Source organism: Mercenaria mercenaria, chromosome 6, assembly GCF_021730395.1.
Source record: "Mercenaria mercenaria strain notata chromosome 6, MADL_Memer_1, whole genome shotgun sequence".
NCBI classification, from domain to species: domain Eukaryota; kingdom Metazoa; phylum Mollusca; class Bivalvia; order Venerida; family Veneridae; genus Mercenaria; species Mercenaria mercenaria.
In genome coordinates, this window is record NC_069366.1 from 83,401,935 (window position 1) to 83,422,018 (window position 20,084).

General features: G+C 34.2%; 1 protein-coding gene across 1 annotated transcript; it reads right to left on the bottom strand.

The window, feature by feature from the left end:
- Nucleotides 1–2,223: 2,223 nt before the first annotated feature.
- Nucleotides 2,224–17,856, bottom strand: LOC123549895 (uncharacterized). The gene is made up of 16 exons (XM_053546940.1): nt 17,776–17,856; nt 14,736–14,890; nt 13,942–14,072; nt 12,999–13,134; nt 12,436–12,504; nt 11,923–12,041; nt 11,674–11,758; nt 10,373–10,540; nt 9,496–9,582; nt 8,645–8,739; nt 7,716–7,817; nt 6,949–7,120; nt 6,147–6,211; nt 5,871–5,942; nt 5,172–5,341; nt 2,224–3,300 (listed from the first exon to the last, which is right to left on the bottom strand). The coding sequence occupies exons 1-16, from the start codon at nt 17,810–17,812 to the stop codon at nt 3,062–3,064; spliced, it is 1,902 nt and encodes a 633-aa protein (XP_053402915.1). The 5' UTR covers nt 17,813–17,856; the 3' UTR covers nt 2,224–3,061.
- Nucleotides 17,857–20,084: the final 2,228 nt, after the last annotated feature.

A 20,084-nucleotide genomic window follows, 5' to 3' on the forward strand; every position in this document is an offset into this window, starting at 1 on the left:
GCTTTTTAAAAGAAATTAAAATGTTCAATTGCCTTAGTATTGGACCTTTAAAAATGAAATATGTACAGAATAAATACATTTTTCGTGTAGGATGACTCATGGATGAAAATATGCTACTTTAGTAAAGTAGTACCATAAAGAAACACATTCGTTATATTTTTCCTTTAGGTAATCTGAAGAGTATGGCATACAAAAAAGGAATCTAATCGCTGGTTGTATGTACTGATTGCAATATTCGGTACTTAGGTAACTGTTTCGCGTTAACTCTACGGAGCATCATTTTCATCCAAACAGTTATCCCCGAGCAGGATAGTTCCATCTGCTCTTACGATCAGTGAAATAGTCTTATAATTTAACACCAAGGAGAAGAATAATACCAAGAAAACCCGTTCGGTCATTTATAGCACAGGTTTTTCTTTACTATCTCAAATTAACAAATTTGTGGGCACATGGAAAAGTTCCAGATAAAACCATACTTAAAGCTAGTTGAGCGGAAAACTTGATTTTAGAAGGAAAAACAACTATAATTACATTTACATGAAATTAAGTGTGCATTTATGGTAAATATATTAACGTAGAACATGGACGACATTTTATATAAGAAATTAGGCCCGGAAAGTAAGACATAGAACGGTGTCCACTTGATTGCGTTGCATAGCGACCCACTTAAAACTGCGTTGCGTTAGGTTTTCGGCCGATTTTTCTGAAACAAACCCGGATAATTCTAATGAGTTTTTGTTTTAATGAGATAGTCCTTTACATAAGAATTGTTTTGATAATTACTTGTTCCCTATAAGCACTATATAAGATGCGATGTTGTCGAACTTTTACAAAACATTCCTTCCCCCTCCGGACTGTACAGAAGTGTTTGAATAAACGACACAAATCTCAGCTAAATGGACACATGTGCTAAGAAACGGAGACATGTGCACTCCAGGTGCGCTCGTCGTTTTCATTCAATTCATTATATAACGGGTAGAATTTCCTTTAAATCATACTTACAAGACCGGAAATTTATACAATCGGCCATATTTCACCATCTGTTCTGCGTAAAATTCACCGCTTAAACAACGTTGGAACCACTTGATCTGGTAAAGCTATGGCCTTATTATACCCGTCACGGAGACATTCGAAGGGGCATCAAATACAAAAAGATACCATGCAAAGCGTCATTATGTTTTATGGATTTTATTAGATTATAAATTGATATGGATTTTATAAGATTATAAACTGGTGTTTCTTTTTTTTTTAACATTTGTGCAATTTGATTATCTCACAACAATAGTCTACACTTAAGAACATTTCTCAGAGTATTTCTACGGACAGATTTTTTAAAATTTTACACATATCTACTGGGGCCTCAGTGGCCGAGTGGTTAAGGTCGCTGGCTTCAAATCACTTGGCCCTCACTGATGTGGGTTTGAGACTCGCTCGGGGCGTTGAATTATTCATGTGAGGAAGCTACCCGGCAAACGGAAGGTCGGTGGTTCTGCCAAGGTGCTTGTCCGTATGAAGTAATGCACGGAGGGAACTTTGGGTCTTCCTCCGCCACGAAAAGCTGGAAAGTCGTCATATGACCTATAACTGTGTCGGTGGGACGTTAAACCAACCAAATATTAAACAATTTCACGCATCTTCTGTCCAGCTGTCACTCTGCTCTGTTTAAGTTTAGGCAAAATAAAAAATGATCAGTTAGAATCTGAGTTCAAATTTGAGAACCAAGGACTGAGACCATTAAAGAATTAAATTTCATGACAAATGAAATAAAAATTAGATTATGTTTTTTTTTTTAATTCTTTTTATTTCAGTATGAACATTATTACATAACTGATAAAAATGGTTAGATAAATTCCAAAAATAACATGCATGCAATGAAAATTTCTCGTATACTAGACTAAAAGGTAAAAGAAAATATTTTTCATCACAACTTGTTTGACATTTTTACTGTATAAGTGTCTTACAGCATACGCTACAGAATGAAAACTAAACTTTATTCATGTGTATTCGTTTTTTTTCAGAGTCATCTAGATAAAATTCTTGAATTTAGACTGATATTTACAAAAACTGACTAATTTCTAGATAAAATATTTTAACAAATATTTCTTTCTTTTGCTTATTTCTTATAGCTTATATTATTAAATATGATTTCCTATCTTTATACATGTATTGATATTAATATAAACTTTCATTCCAACATGCGTACATCTTGCAAAAAGGAAACAGTAACAACCATATCCTGCATTTTCAATACTTTTCCGTCATCTTACTTGTAAACAGACATCTTTGTTTTTCATATTCTCCAATTCCATTACATATAAACCGGATTTTTTTAAAGTTTTTACCTGCTGAAACATTTTCACTCAACTAACTCGAATTGTCCGATACCGCCCGCATCTATTCAACCTCATATAGATCTATAACCTCAAATGAGAACCAGAATTTTTTTTAACCGATCGGCAACTGTGTAAGTAACAACTCCCAGAAATGTCCTTAACAGATATTCTTTTCAGTGCAAATCTATGTAAGTTTTCTTTCTAATATAACATTTATTTCTCTTATGGGTTCTCCCGTTTGTTCTAAACAATTTAATAATTGTGTAACTTATAATCTGTTAGTAACTAAGTTTCAAGTATAGCAGTTATATGACGTATAGCAATCTGTAATGTTATCTAAACATAAAGTTTTGTTGTACGATCTGGAGGTCAGTGCATTTAAAATACTGAATGATTAGGGGTGACGCTTTATTGAGGTCCATGAAACTTCAGAAAAATTAATAACAATTTTTATTTCAACTGAAATATTCTGAAAGTTGTATGGGAAACCGGCAATAGAAGGAATCAAAGTAACATCGTAGTTCAAAATGACTGAAATTTACATGAAACTATTCTTGTCGATTTTTAAGAAACTAATAAACAGAAGATTACGAGAGTCATTTTAAAATTGTGTGCGTACAAAATAATAAGATGATAATATATGATATTGGTAGTATTGTCCAGTAAGTTTAAAAGAAAAGTAATGAAGATTTTAGGTACTATCTCTACGATATTATGATATACATGATTCAAACATTAGACGTGTACAATAGAGTTATAGTAATGCAAACAAAGATGGTGAAAGACTGAATATTATGGAATTGTTCAACGCCGTCCGTCACCCCGCAAGTGCCCTTTCGCACGTTCTTCACGGACTCCACCCTGATCCATTCATCAACTTCATGCTCCAAAACATTTAACGGCATGGCTCCACTGCCTATGACAATGCTATGGAAAGGTTTTATCAGCTTGTCTTTTTCAAAGTTACCTGAAAGAGATGGTATGTAAATAAAATCTGTAAAAAGATCCTTTGGAAGCAAATAATGCAACCAAGAATAAAAAATTATTCTCCAAACAAAAAATCATCTAATAAATGCTTATTTGTATAACTGTGTTGAATATTCGAACATGAATGCATATTCACGATTGCGGAATACTTTAACAAAATATCAAATGAGATAATACTTGATATTTAGATATTTATCCTTGAAAGCACAGAAATCAATGCGCGCCTCGGTACTGATTTGAAATTATCGAATATATTACGAATATAATGATGCCTTTGAACCGAGAATATTGCTTTATACAAATGAATGTCACGTCATTGACAGAACTGATATGTACAAAAGTTTAAATCATTTATGTTTCAGTGGGAACGTACGATCAACTCGCTGTGGCCGAATCACTTGACTCTAAACAATGTTGGTTCGAAACACAGCTACGGGTGTAAACGCCTTTCATATGAGTGAACTATCAAGTTGGATTGCAGAAATTCTCAAGTTCTACCTAGGTGTACGTTCCTGTCTGATTATGGATTTGCAGATATCTTTAACGATGCACAAAATGTAAAAATAAATGTATTTGTGCAAGTATTTAAATGTAGAGTTATAGATACATTTAAACAGGAATGGTTTGCATCCTTAAGCAATAGTACTGTTCTTGATATGTATAAAATATTTAAAAACGAATTTCAGTACGAAAACTATTTGAACATGTTACCAAAGAAGAATCGTATATATTTTTGTAAGCTGCGTATGTCTGCCCATCCTTTAAGGATCCAAACGGGCAGATATGCTAGAAACAATACCCCACGTAATGAACGTTATTGTATATTTTGTAACCAACTTGATATTGAAGATGAGTATCATTTTGTTTGTATATGCCCATGTTATACTCTTATTAGACAAAAATACATTAAGCGTTATTACTATATTCACCCATCTGTGTTCAAATACCATCGACTTTTAAACTCTGATAATAAGTTTGAATTGATAAAGCTGTGTAATTATGTCAAGGAAGCATTATGTATTCGTAATGCTATTTTAAATAATTCTGCTTAATATGTTCATCCTCTGTTACCATATCATATACTTCTAGCTTCATATTATTACCATAAGTATGTACATGTTCAATCCATATTTCCTCTATCATATTACTAAATGTTTCATTTGTATGTTACACTATTACCATGTATATACACGTGACATGTTAAAATTGTTTAAAGATGTGTTTAGACGATATACTTATGTATAAGTCTTAATAAAAGTCTGTTCTGTTCTGTTCTGTTCTAAAACTATGTTCGGATGGGCAACAAGGGTCTTATTTCAAAATTAAAACTTGAAAGTAATTATATGACCTGAATCGAGTACGTTTGACTTAACGCCTAACGAAAACAAAAACTACACATAACTGCGTGGTCTTTAGTAAGATTTAAGCACAGTCGGGTGAGACTTAGTTCGGATCATTATTACAGATAAAACGTAGAAAGGTACATGTATAAGTTCAAAAGCAAAGGTGGATAACCTTCAGTCTACCAAGTCGTTCTTTGGCGTGGGGATAATAAGTAACACGGATAAGTATAATGATGAAATGGGGCTATTAAAGGCAAACATCTTGATACAACCAAGTACTCTGTGGCTTAGTGGTTGAGATTTTTTGGCTCCAAACCACTTGTCAACGTCGATGCTCGTTCTAATCCTGCAAACGCTCGTATATTATCATGTGAGTAAGCCGTACATCAAACTTAACGAACACATACGCAAACTCGTGCCTGAAAGAACGCTCAGACGGTGTTCCTTCACAGTTGCAATAATAGTTTTCTTCCTACAAAACAAAACAAAACAATTCTTTGGTACATACATAGACTGTCCTTCGCCTTTTTCTTTAGTGCCATGATCTTCAGTTTTCCAATCATATAAGTTGTCGCTTGTCCCGGCCACGTGGAATAACGATCTATTTCCCGTGCAATAAATTCCTGAGTGTATGCGGTATAGTTTGCCATGTATTCAATAGCTCGATCACGTGACCAACTGAAAGAAAAGATGTTTTTTTCTAACTATTGTAAATGAAAGCATATTATATATAGTTATTGCAAAAATACTGACGTCTGCATCGGCACTGCGGAATTAAAATGTAATTTCTAGCAATAGATATGATTTGTTTAAAATAGGTCGACTAGATAAAATAATTACAAATAAGTCAGCCAAAGTTACATAAAAAACGTTCAATGAAAATAGGACTGTATCACATTTTAGGAGTACTCGTTCATAAATACTACGTTGCTTCATCATCAAGTCTTTTTTCTAATTTGCAAATTACAAATATCAAAATATTTTATATGCCATGAAATTCATTATTCCAACACGTGTCAAAAATGACAAAATTATTCAAGTCCTTTAGACGTAAGTCGTATGCAGTCAGTTTTCTCTGAATCTAGAATTTTAGAGGCCGCATAATTTCATGAAATAAATAGTGCTGTGTGATTTACAAACCCAGCAAGAATAAAAACATGTTGCGTTTATCTACAAAATATACCGGTAACAAACGATAATAACTTACTTTTTAGCATGAATACCTGTATCAACAACAAGCCGAGCAGCACGAAATATCTCCAAGCCGTATCTTCCAAACCTTTTGATAAAAAAATAATTCTATTAAACACGGCCTCAAGGAAAAAAATGAACATAAATGCACAAACATATTCGATTTTTACACCACCTAAGTTTAATTGTTTATTAATCACTTCGCAAAAGAATTACTTTAGAAGAAGGAATCATCACATGATTTTAATTATTTCATTATTTATACAGTCATGTAGTTTTAACGAAGACTTACTGTTCCAGATCATTTTTATAAGTATGCAGTTCTTCACCTAATTCTTCTGAATAAAGTCCCCATCCCTATAAATAAAATAAAAAAGATGCCACGCTCTAGCACAGGATAGAACAAATCATTTAATAAACCATTCTCGTATGTCACAAGATTTCAAATCCAAAATCATAGTATCTTTAGAGTAAACACTGATGGAAAGACGAAAATGTGTTAGTTTGACAGGTTTTCTTGTTCTGGGAGAGTTAATTCACCGTCAATGAAACTCCGTCTTTATAGAATGACAGTTTGAGTCTTTGAGAAAAGTATCCGCAGTTTGGATGGTTTAATGTCCACAGTAATAAAATGGACACAAACGCCGTGACTTTCGCCTATTACCGGGCAAGTAATCACGAACCGAGCACGGAATCTCACCAGACATCTTACTAGAAGCCCCCCGCAAATTCACTGAATTTTTGCTAGAGCGCGCAAATGAATTCATTTGCAGCTAAACATTTCACAACAAATACCATAAAATCCGATACACATTACAACGGATGACAAACTTCTTCAGCTGTTTTTTTTGCAGTAACATTTTAATTAACGGCTGAACAATATTTTATCCAAAAGTAAACCTAGTGAAGTAATTTTAAAAATTCGTGTAAAAAGAACTACATTTGTACCGAATGTTCTTTGTCGACCAATGAATTCTCGACGTGAGATGAATTTTAGCTGATAAAATAGAATTTCCAAGACTTTTTTGCGATAGCAATGTCTCTTCTAGGCTGTTAAGTGTCTCAAAAAATATTAACTGTCATTTGTACCATACCTCGGAGTATCCGGTGTAGAATGGAAAATGGAGTGGCACGGCAAAGTACTTGGAGAAATCTGTCACTTTCCTGAACATTGGTATATTCTTGGATGTTTGGGCGTAAGAATCTTGTAGATGGTGTCCTGGGTCTGTCTCGTGAAGGAGTAATGCAGGCATGTCGAACATGGGCCTTAAAATAAAAACAATCTACTTCATTATCAACTCAATCGATGAAAACAATCATAAACAGTTTCTCTATTTTTAAACTATCTTACAGTTTCAATGTATAAAAAAAGTTTTACCTATTCTGAAAAATACTGCTCGTTTGATTTCAAAGAACATGGGAGCTTCTGTCTTAATCGTTGTTAGACTATAGAATTGAGATATATTGCATTTATGAGCAATTTTCTTAATTTGAGCTAAACCACATCGGCTGCCAGTACAAGATCTGATTCCTGTATAACAGGTACAAAATGCACCATACCGCAATCAGCAGTAACACATGGTGCACGGTGGTATCAGTGTTATATTGAACTTTTTTTTCAATGACATAACCTTTTATTTTTTTTTCAGAACAGTTTTCAGGGATATCAATTTAAAATATAGTTTCAATGATCAGTATTGTATAACAGAATTCCTTTTGAGCCGGTGAGGGGTGTTGCACATTTCGTAACCTCTTGTGAAAAGACTAAGTCAAACCGTGTCTTAAATTATTTCGACTGGTTGCAAGTCATACTTCCAAAGTAACTTCTTACAGATTTTAATAAAGAAAAAATATGGTTTACACTTTTGAATTGACATTTGCATAGAAAACGCCGGGCCTTGATCCGTCAGGAGCGGCGTTCTTATATATGCCACTTGGACCATCGTACGTCATTTTTTCAATTCTGGAATAAATCAGTTAAGAATAGATTATTTGTCCTTTATTTTTAAAAAATGGGCAAAAGCTTTTGTGAAAATTAAAATATTTTATTTAAGCATGAATGTCTAGGTAAAAGTTCTAACTTAGGCAACATGTGTTTCAAAACCCCAGGCCCAATGTTCATAAAACATTTTCAGTCTCAACTGAGTTTGATAATGAAACTTTATGTGTCATTCATATCTAAACAGCATGTTTAAAACTAAATTTTAAGTTAATAACTATTTTCAAATGACTTTTCCGTATTGATGGTCAGTTTCAATTGGAATTAAGTCTTGAAGTTTTAGTAAAATTGATATTAAAATTCCAAGCTCAAACTCAGTTGAGACCGAAAAATGCTTTGTGAACACAGGGCCTGACCTTGAAAAAATGTCAACATATAATATACCTTACTTTTACTGAAAAGCTATTTTTTTTTCTAACAAAAATTTCACTTAAAGCATGAAAATCGTAGTAATATCTTTAATTTGCAAATCTTAATTTTTTCGCCATTTTTGTACAAAACACACGACAGAGACTTGGACATTTGTCTTCAGATTTTCATATTTTGTCATCAATTTTCGAAATTTCTAACAACTTGGGAGTCAGTTTCAAAATGTTAATTCTTTGTACCCCTTTCTATTTTATACTGAGTGTAACTATTTCAAAGAAAGTTTGCCAGTTGAACGAATTTTGCGAGTTTTCAGACAGACTTCTGAAATTCTAATTTGATTTATGTAGCAATTAAAAATGTTTCAAATCCTACACATCGGTCGAAGTCCTGTTATTTCTAATCATCACTTGGTCTAAACTTACTTCAGTGGAAAGTCTGGGATGTTCTCTAATATTTCGTGTAACTTTGGTGCAATCCTTTCATTATGGAGGTCTTTGAACTTCTGAATGGCAACATCCTACAGCGAACAATAAAAAGTCAGGCTAAATCTAGTACGTCACTTTCATGTGCTTATTATAATAAATAATAATGAATGAAGACATTTTACAAAATACATCCTCAAAATACTGACGACTGCTATCTGTTGACAATTCCGTGTAAAAAACATTAAATAGCCAGTATAAACAGCTTCAATCTTCTTTTATTAACCTGCATGAAGTATGTTCTCCTTTCCTCATAGTAGATTGTGGCGATATATAGGCACCACCGTATTCTTAAACTTATGTATTCTTTCAGTCTGGTGTTTCTTGACTTCGGAAATCCCGAGTAGTCAGGTCCGCTTCGTACGCGTACGGGGGTTGCAGAAATACATTTTCAGTCTTGAAATTACAATGCATATACTCTGCCTACTCTGTTATGATATTATCTATGGTATTGTTAGACTAAACAGTTATCTAGTTATTTATTACGTCATTTCTCCTCCCGTTTAACACAAAAACAGTGTAAATTTACTGTAATGAGACCGCCTATGAGCAAAGACTATTTTGTTTTATTTAAAAAGGGTGGTCTTAACAGATAGGTTTATCGTTGTTATACTCAGGGAGAAAAGCTCTATAAGTTTTCTTTCGTTCTAATCCCTTTCGTAGTTTGTAATATGTTCCTAATTGTGAAATGTAATTGTAATGTAATTTTCGAAATAAATATGTTTAAATTAACAGATAGGTTAGACTATATGCAATATGTTATACACGGACAAAGCATAAAATAAACTTACCCCATCAGTTATAAACAGGCTGTCATTTTTTCTTAGATAGTCATTATATTCCCTGACAGTTCCATTGAAATTTGCCCTTCTCACAATCTGTATAGAAAAGAATCTTTTATTACAATAATATACACGAGGAACTAAATCCATATAAACGTTAAGTGTTTCTATTATGTCAGTGTTTCTAATCAATTATAATCAAAATCTAGTCAACATTTGTTTTTCATCCTCCATGTGTCCCTAACCAAAAAAAAATCATTATGTTTCTGGTGGCGGTGCTTGTCTTATTTTACAAAGATTCATTTATTATTTAAGGCGAAATTATTGCCATTCGTGTCACGTTTAAAGCAAGTTGCATGAAAAGAGTACAGTACAATTTCCAACCCGATTCTTTGTAATGAAACACGTATTCGTGTATTGATATAACATGTATCAAAGAGAAGTTTCTCCTCTACAGTCATATCTACAAAAAAGCTTCCTATACTTTCTGTATTTCAGTATAGAGTCTGTTCTGTTGAACTCTCTAATCCATGTTTCGTGTATCTCACCAGTGGTCTTACATGCAGAAAGCTTCTTACCTAAAAAATAAACGTTATTGAACTCTCTTAATACCGTGTCGAGTATCATATCAACAGTCACATCTACAGAAAAGCCACCTACTTTCTGCTTTTTTTTTCAGTATAATCTTATACCTGTTTCGAGTATTTCACCAACAGTCATATCTACAGAAATTTTCCCAACAAGGCTTTGCTGAATTCTCTAATTCCTGCTTCGGGTATTATCAACAGTCGTATCTACAGAAAGCTACCTACCTTTTATATTTCGCACATACTTAAAGTTTGTTGAAAATTCCTGTTTTGTGAATCTCATCAGCATAGCTACTTACCTTCTGGATTTCATCATAAACTCTGTTAACCTCCCTAATTCCTATTTTGTGTATTTCATCCGCAGTCATATCTACAGACAGTTGCCATTTTAAGCACGCCTGGTAGTATTCGGCTCCTTTTGGTAATCCCCCGACTCCAAAAGTAGTTCGTGTGTTTGGTATGTACGTCTGCAAACAGCATTCATTATATGTATGGTTATTATTCTAACTAATGTTTGTTTGCTTGTTTTATGTAGTATTTCACAGTATTTAATCTTGTTACGACAGTCAAATAATCTAGTAAGTGTTTTGCTGTTTTCAGGAAATAGCAGAAAATTTGAACAACCTTCAAACATATCAGGAGTGGAGAACGTAAAACTTCAGAATCATTGTCTTCTGTAAAACGGCCAAAGAAAATGTTCGTCTGGCCCACGAATCGAACCTGCAGCCACTCGGTTCTTAGCATTGTACTATATCTACTGAGCTGAACCGGCAAAAAAGATGCAGAGATTGTTCATATATGAAACTGCAACTACATCTTTCAATTTTCTAAATATTCAGTATAGGCAGTAGTGATTCATATAACTGTTAAAAGGACAAGCCAGGAGATGTGCATTTTTTTGAACAAATACAGCAACTTCGACATACCTAAAAGCTATTTAACAATAGGAGAGTGGCCATATTCCAGCTACTTTCATTACATTTTACGGTATTATTAACTCAGGAGAGTGATTTTCTACATATTGTAAGTCAGTAGTTACAAAAACAAAATTAAGAAAGTAAACTCACCGGAAATTTTTATTTGTAATAATTAGCAATAGCAATTTTAAAGAATCAAGTGATATAAATCTGAAGACTTTAACATAAATACATTCACTTACAAAAAATCAGACAATGGAGCGACAAAATGTATCTGCATACGACAGTAACGGGCCGGTAATGACAATCGGTAATTTCCGTGAGATTACGTAATCTCCCTATGCTACTTCGGCATTCTCCGGCTTCTGACGTAGCTCTAACATGCAACCAACGTTCTATACTGAGAATACATTATAGCTCACTATTCCTGATATTCATTACGGGTCTTGTACCTTAAGGCAGGTTGAAATCAGATGGGAAGTTAGCTAATTGGCTGCTTAAGGCAAATGGCCCATGAATACAGGTGGTCGGTTCAACTGTTGAAGTAATTAAAAGTAATATCTCTTGACAAATAATGCAGCTGGGAAGTTGAAATTGTCTGTAGTGTTCTAGGCATTCCATATTAACTCTTTTACATTATTGTTACATACAAAGATATATGAATGTAATCAAAACAAACTTACATTCTTTAGAAACTCTGCAAGATTCTTTATTTTATCAAGGAGCGTTTTTATATTGGCAACAGCAACATTCCGAATTTCCATTTTCCTGAAAAAAAATAAAATACAAAATGAAGAAATTACAAATTTTACAATCCTACGCGAACCAGTCGTCATCCTTCTTACATTTAGAATTTCTCAAAAAGACACAAAATGCTTCAGAATGACTTTTAAAGCCAAATAAAAATAAAATTTAAGACTGAAGCTACGTACGCTGTTGTATTGGAGACAAGATCGTCTAACTTCTCTTGAAATGGTATATACATAGGAAAGGCCGTCCTGTTGTTTATGAACATTGTATATATCTCTTCTAATTTTGCTGGAACCCTTTCCTACAACATGTCAAATGACAGTTACTGGTGAATTCACTACATCATGGGCAATTTCAAAGTATAAACAAACGTATAAACGCGCTAAAAAAATCGCTCTTCCATTTCTTAAAGATGTATCCTTTAAAACATGTTATTTCAAAAAAGATATATTTCGTATAAACTTACTACGGAAGTTTTGCAATGTACTGTACAATAAAAGTTTCGAAAGATAAAAAACGTCAGAAAATATTTTCCAATATACAAAAAAAAACAATTTATGTATAGTTTATACAAAATATAAAAAAAAACTCCTTTATAGCTCTTTTTTCTACTGATTAATGTACATGTACATTTTACAATAAAATTAAAATCCTCAAACCAACTATGAGTGAGTAGCTTTAAAACAATAACTTACGACGGAAGCTCGATGGTTGGTAGTTCCCATTTCAATCGCTTTCCTCATCCTGACAATAACCTGATCTATCTGTTACCAAAGTAATTGAAAATATATATACAAAAAGTATACAAAGACAAAAATATGTATGGAGCGCAAAATTTGTCAAATTAAGGTTTTGCAATGTACCAACAAACCAAAGAAATATTTGGTAAACGAACAACATTTTTACCAACAATCTACAAGTAAAATTTCAGTGCTGGAACGTTATTGCAACTGTATCAAAACGAAAATAACTAACCGTTCTTTGGTTTAAACAATATTTATTTTCCAAATATGCATTTCATACAAACATATATTAATGTGATAGGATTGAGGAGTAAGCTAAAAGCTTGTATAAAAACCTCTTTCCTGAATAGTTCTTTGAAAATGAAATTAGACAAAACCAGAAACATCTTATCTTTAACATGATCACATCTGGGGTATTATTCGTATTCAATTTGACAGTCTACATTAGCAAGCCATATGTATTATCCAAAATACTTACGAATATGTTTGTACAATTTAAACATTCTGTTTCCTACCTGTACACCATAATTAAGAATTCTTTTAGCAAACATTTTGAAGTCGTCTTCTCGTAAAAACTTGACCTGGCCTGCTCGGGAACCGTAGTTCGTTTGTATTCCTTCCAGGAAACTAACGGGGTTCATCGGTCCATAACTTGATGAAAGAGTTGAAATTACAAGAATTTGATGTTTTCATTTTTTTTTAATATGGTACTAATTAGACTAATTTGATATCACTGTCGAAGACAAGTACTTAGGATACAATTTGAAGGCAATTAAAAAGTTTATCTTAAATTATGCCAATGGCGAATATCAAAATAACAAGGTAAACAATTCCTTAAAAAAAGCTACTTTTTATGACGTCATTAATCTTACCAAATTAACGAGGGGCGGGGTTAATCTCTGACTTATGCAAATAATGGTAATCTCAAAAAGAACGAGCAATATAGGTAGAGCATTGGTTACATGTACGACATACACTGCACAATAATGTAAGGGGCCGTCGCGAAACCCCGCCCCGCCAGGTCAAATAAAATGCACAATACATATCCTGCACAATAGTGCAGAGGACCATCGCGAAACCACGCCCCGCCAGGTTGATCAAAACGGACAATAAGCATGAAAAGTGTTTTATTTTATGTAAAATACATTTTACGAGTGAAAGAATGCCCATCTGGTCTCCGATTTACACGCAAATACGCTAAAGATATATCTATTGGGGACGATTTTCGATTACACCATGGAAGCACATTTTTGACCGAATTACTGCTGTAACCTTTTTATTACCGTTTGGATAATTGGTCTACCGTTCTGTTTTAAACGATTTGCCAAGCCATTTTGATAAAATCTAAACAGAAATCACGACTAACAAAAGTGTACACGTAAATACGAAACTCACATGCATACGACTTGTGAATTACGAATAATGTATACAATAAATTGAAATAAAATAAACATTTACAATCGCCATTTGTATCCATCTACCCATGCTTGTATTGTATCATTCAGGACTGCGAAGGTCACGTGCTCTCCAGACGGCAGACTGTTTCTGTTAACATTACTAAGCCGTTTCAAGAAACTATCCATATCAGTCTGAAAATTCCAAAAAAAAACAAAAAAAAAAAACCTCAAAAACATGAGACTCTGTCTATTTATTTTTGTATGATATTACAGGCCCTCGGTGTGCTTGATTTCGATCCTCACAGTATATGCATTTAAGAGACTATAAATTGAGATCAAACTATGAATTTGAGAGTTAATAAAGTTGACAACTAATCGCATAAAGAGTTAATCGTTTAATGTAAGTAATTCATTGAGTAAATCTGGTGTGTGTGAGGTGGCGGGGTGGGGGGGGGGGGGTGTTAATGAAAGGTTATCGTTTATTAAAGGTGACCGTTAGCACAGGTTCGAGTCTGGGGCCATTTTGTTAGCAAGCGCGCCAAAAAGGAAGAGTCACTTGTTAATAATATAAGCCGTCCTTCACTTCTGAAATAGTAATCTTTTCTTAGATCTTGATAAAGTACCTTACTGATATGCAAACAGTAAACAACACTGAAAACTTAATAGCTGTCCGTAAAATTGCACAGGTGGTTATCGTGATAAAGATATGGGATTTATTATTTCTTTTAAATGGTCCGCTAAGACAGGTATATACTAGTAACATGCATATAGATTTATAATTGAAAATAATGAAAACTACGTACATAATGAAATTCAGCACCTGGCGTTACTAATGAATATGACCGAAAGATATACCTTTCTGCTTTCCATTGCCTCTAGACTGTAGTCCTCCAGTCTATCTGTATATCTCTGGTCTCCAACATTTGACGCGAATTCGGGATTGTTCTTCATCCGCCATTCCCAAAAATCGTCCACAATCTTGTCAAACTCATTGTTGCCAAATACAGCCGCTAAAATGAGCCGCATCATGAGAAAATCAACATAGTGCATTTGCGACCAGCATGGATCCAGACCAGCCTGCGCATCGCTAACGGTTTTTCTAATTGCAATAGGCTTTGAAAGCGAACAGTATGGCTCCTGGTCAGACTACGCGGATGCCCAGGCTGGTCTGGACCACTGCTGGTCGTAAACGCACTATGTTGGTTTTCTCATGGCGTGGCTTAAATGTCAAAACCAGTTTTAAGCAATCTGTCAGTTTTTAAATGTAAAAGTGGTCATTTTACGAGTTCAATTTTCCTAGATTTCATAGCATAGCTTATCTGCTCTCCACAAGTAACTGACAATTTCCCTACACGATGCGGATGAGAAAAAATTACATTATACACCACAATGAATGTCTTCTGCTAAACTGCCACCCTGACTCGGAAATGAAATCGTCATTTGTTTATGTAAGGTTGGTACCAACGCATCCATTAAAATGTAAAGACATGTATTCAATGTTTCTATATGATTGAATAGCTGCGATGCTCATCCAAAATGATAGCGTGAAATGTATGAACCTTTATTTTGCTTTATAAGTACCTTTATGAGTTTATAACATCCTTATTAATTAAAGTTCCACCCACGACCTGATGACCTACTGAACTTCGTGCAAATCATTCTGTTACTACTGTTATAATACAGCTATTCTACAAGATGATAGGTGGACAATTTAGGCCTTCTGTGAATAGATGTTTTCACAACTTCCTCTGCAAACTTATTCAGTCATTCTCTTATCAGTATAGTTTTATAAACATAGAATAATAACTATATCTAGTGTAGAAACAAAGCCTTTTATACATCAAGTGTACTACTACATTAATTTAATAATATATTTAGACATTAAACACATTGTCTTGGCCTTATATATGTCACTGTCAAATTGTAATTAGATACTTGTTATTTCTCATTTTCTTCATGCAAAACTTGTATATATAGGTAACACTTGGTTTAGCGGTCCGATGACCATATTGTCATTTCCTTAGGAATGAAAATCTTATTTAGAAATAAGACCTTGATATGTTTACAAACCTAATTATCTTTGATTATATACCAGCTCGATTTAATACATCGCGCCTCAGGCGATATACTGTTGACCGCTTTCTGTACCAACTCCTTCTTTTATCCACTGGTTAATTTCTTATTGAAATGCTGGTGGCTGTGGTCATTATAACTTTGGGATGAACATGAGCCTTGGTTGATGCTACATTTCCATTGGCATGATTTGGAATATATGCTTTCCACTGGCTGCCATTTTTATGACATGGTTTAAAAGCTATTATGATTTCCACAGGCTGCGAGTTTTTGGCACGGTTTATGAAATATTTGCTTTCCACTGGCTGCATTTTTTGCAGGGTTTACGAAATATATTCTTTCCACTGGCTGTAATTTTTATGACATGGTTTAAAAGCTATTATGATTTCCATATGCAGTAAGTTTATATATGAGCCGTGCCATGGGAAAACCAACATAGTGGCTTTGCGACCAGCATGGATCCAGACCAGCCTGCGCATCCGCGCAGTCTGGTCAGGATCCATGCTGATCGCTAACAGTTTCTCCAATTCCAATAGGCTTTAAAAGCGAACAGCATGGAGCCTGACCAGACTGCGCGGTCGCACACCCACTATGTTGGTTTTGTCATGGCACGGCTCATATGCTTTCCACAGGCTGCGATTTTTTGGCACGGTTTACAAGATACTTTGCTTTCTATAGGCTGTGAATTATTTTGGCACGTTTTACGAAATATATGCTTTCCACTGGATGCTATTTTTGTGGCACGGTTTAGGAGATATATGGAGAAATTCTAGTTTTTATGGAGGACGAAGACATTATAGTGAACGAGCGAACATGATATAAAGAAGAGAATGAATTAGAGTAATGAACAGGCCCAAGTAACCGGTGAAGCGGACCTATATGTTACACCCGATTAACGACATTAACAAAAAAAGAACATGAACTCTAAACTCTATTTACATAACAGTTTTTAACTGATAGAATGTCGGTATTTTTTTTAAAAAAGCTATCATACTGGCTGGTTATTTTAAACAAAATTTAATACCTTTCCTGTGTAAATAAGACCCATTACACATTTTGCTGATTTTACGGGTTTATACTAACAAGCTGGGACACAAATTTAAATTGATTAATTAAATTTTATAAACACTTTTTCTGTTATAAAATTAACTTATTGAAACTACGTTGCTCTTTCTAGTCCGTAGGCCAGAGAATATACCGTTGTGAGTTAAGAACAATTAAAAAAGCTCGTGCGTTCGACATAATTATCTCGAGCGCCTAAATTATTGACACGTATGACGGAGACTATTTGAACAAAAAAACGCCAGATCCAATTTATCTGGTGGTAGAGAAAGTATGGCGAGCGCTCGTATTAAGTCGACATATTCTGATTTAAAAGGAAGGAAGTGTCTTAAAATTAAATTTTCAGAAATCAACAGAAAATAAATGGTATTCTCTTCTCTTAACGACGTTCCCGCCGCTTTAATAGCATTGTTTTGTATTTGTATATACAAAACATGTCTGATCTGTACAATACTATCATATCTGTTGATTTATAAAATCTGCTGAGATCAAGAAATCTTTTAAAATGTTGGTTTGCTAACCGCTTTTCTCTCTCAGCTCATGTCAACAGAGTCAGAAATAAAAGGTAAATAAGTTTTTTAAGATGCAATTATGTTGAAGGATGTAGCTGAAAGTACGAATCTATTCAGCATAAATCTTTCACAAATATTTACATTACATTAAAGATGCATTTTATGGAATATATATGGTAAAAATATCATATACAGGCATTTGCATGTTCAATTTGAACTGGACAAAATAAAAAGAAAAGATCACATACCAACGTATAATCCAACTATAAATATTTTTAAGAACATCTCTTCTCCTTGATGTAGAGTTTAAAAGTGACACACACGTATTGTCTGTCTATAGTATACATTGTTGTATATACAATGGAACGCCACTCGAGCAAATATATAAAAGATGAAATTAGCCTCAGGTTACCCAAAGTGCAACATAGAAATTTGAGGTTTGGGAGGATGGAGCAAAATAAGAAAATACTCCCCAAGAGCCAGGTGAAAATAACCCACATGCCTATTTGAGATGAAAATGCTTATTTTAGTTGGAGCAACGGGGAATCGATCCTCGATTCCTGGTGTTGTAATCTGCTGTCCGAACCCTGACCTAGTTTCCGATCATACCAAATATATATAGAGTGACATGGCTTTTTTTTGTCATGCTATCAAGTACGAAACTATGAGAAGAATTATTCGCACGTGCGCGCATTTAATTGAAGATGAACGAAAGTTTATTGTTTTCTCACTGGAAGATAAACGTTTAGTTGTTTAGTTCCATTTATAATTGTGTGTTCTTCAATAGATAAGACAAGGTCGTGGGATGGGGGCGGGGGGGGGGGGGGGGGGGGAAGGAAGGGGGCTGAAAAGGAAACACCAGCATTATTTTGGATAAAGTTAAATAGAGGTGAGCGAACTACATGGCCAACTCAAGTTAACAATATGCTTTCTGTTAAAATTAAAGAAGTTTGTCCCTGTTTTAAATAATTATATCTGCCTCTGACTATGTATTTTTATATATCTGACATTGAATTATATTAAATACACTTCCCTCTTTTCCAAACAAATTATATGTACCAAAACAACAAAGGACGACTCGGCAATTTCCGTGAGTCTACGTAATCTCCGTGTTCTCATTCGAAACTATCGCGGTTACAAGCAAATGGAGTTCCGTAAAGTTTGGAAATGCCTAAATCGCATGAGGACAGGAAATGCCTAAATCGCATGAGGAGAGGAAATGCCTAAATCGCACGAGGAGAACACGTACTCGAACGGAAATTGCCCTATTGCATTATGGGTCCTCTACCAAATCAAGAGAGTAAGGTGGCAGGGGAGTGCAAATTTGCGAATTCCACATTGACGTGTTGGTAAGTGTTGAAATATCCATAGAAATTTCGTTTTTGCTTATTTTTCTTTGAAACTACTATGGATCATTGCAGATACTATAGACTACATAAAGACGCCTCACCGGTCCTATGCACCTGTCGCTTTCCACGCCAGATGTAGTGAAAATCGGCCAAAGCATCCAAATTTTATAGACCAAAAATAGCCTAACCGGGCCTCACTTTGAACTCTGCCATTCATCCATTTTTATTTTTAAATCCAATTTCGTAGCATATATCTATAGTTCGAACATAGATGCATACCAGGGTGGTGTGAAATGTGTCTGCCTACCACCACTTTATTTCCCTAATTTTCACTTTAAAAAAAGTGGATGGATGACAGCCGCGCGTCTGGCCGACTTTTTGTTCTGATATTTTTGCTTTAGCCTCAACCGGAATGACGAAGCTAGGAATTTTAAAACACCCGCCATGTAGAATCATTAACCGTTCCACATTCCCCAGGTAAATTAAAGAATTAATAACGATAAATAACCAGTAAGATAGATATGCCTTTATATCTACCCTGTCCTGTTTATACAGAAAATCGACAGGGGCAAAAAACTACGAAACCGCTCCCCTGCCACCTAAAGTTGTTAAAGGATAGCACGTTCTAATGACACACCGTTTATATATGCGCGTTCCGTGGCAAAACGTAAATGTACAACTTTAGTCATTCATTTACTCTAGAATAGCATTAACGCATGATTCTGTTAGTGCATTGGGTTTTGAAGATGTTAAAATAAAAGGAAATATGCGTTAGCCCTACATCAAAAGAATATTAAGTCATACTATCTAATTATTCGAATCTGGAACTATTTATTATCTTATGGGACAGACTTTCTTTTTTTTTTTTTTTTTTTTGTATGTATCTTAATTGTCATGTATAATCTTTGTGACGCATGGTAATTCTTTTAAAACATAGTTATTGTTACATTACGTTTATTTAAGACTTCTTTAATTTGAGAAAATTTAAGTAATTCTGATATGTGTATTTTTGTATAAATGTTAAATTATAAATTGACTGTATGATTGTGTGTATGTGTGAATGTATATCAGATGAAGGCCATACTGGAAATAAGTTGTAAAATATCTGTATTTGTACACTTAGTATGTCACCTTCAGAAAATAAAGTTATTATTATTATTATTATTATTATTTCGTTTGCATGCGCTTTAACCACGTTCGCCATGCAA

What these genes read in the sequence shown, in the direction of transcription:
- LOC123549895 (XM_053546940.1), bottom strand. Translation starts at nt 17,812, where the DNA reads ATGTTCTTAAAAATATTTATAGTTGGATTATACGTTG. An exon ending in GCAAATGTCAATTCAAAAGT is followed by an intron (nt 7,121 to 7,715) that starts GTAAACCATATT and finishes TTTTATTTTAAG; the next exon opens with GCCCATGTTCGACATGCCTG. An exon ending in AAAGGCGAAGGACAGTCTAT is followed by an intron (nt 3,301 to 5,171) that starts GTATGTACCAAA and finishes CATCTCTTTCAG; the next exon opens with GTAACTTTGAAAAAGACAAG.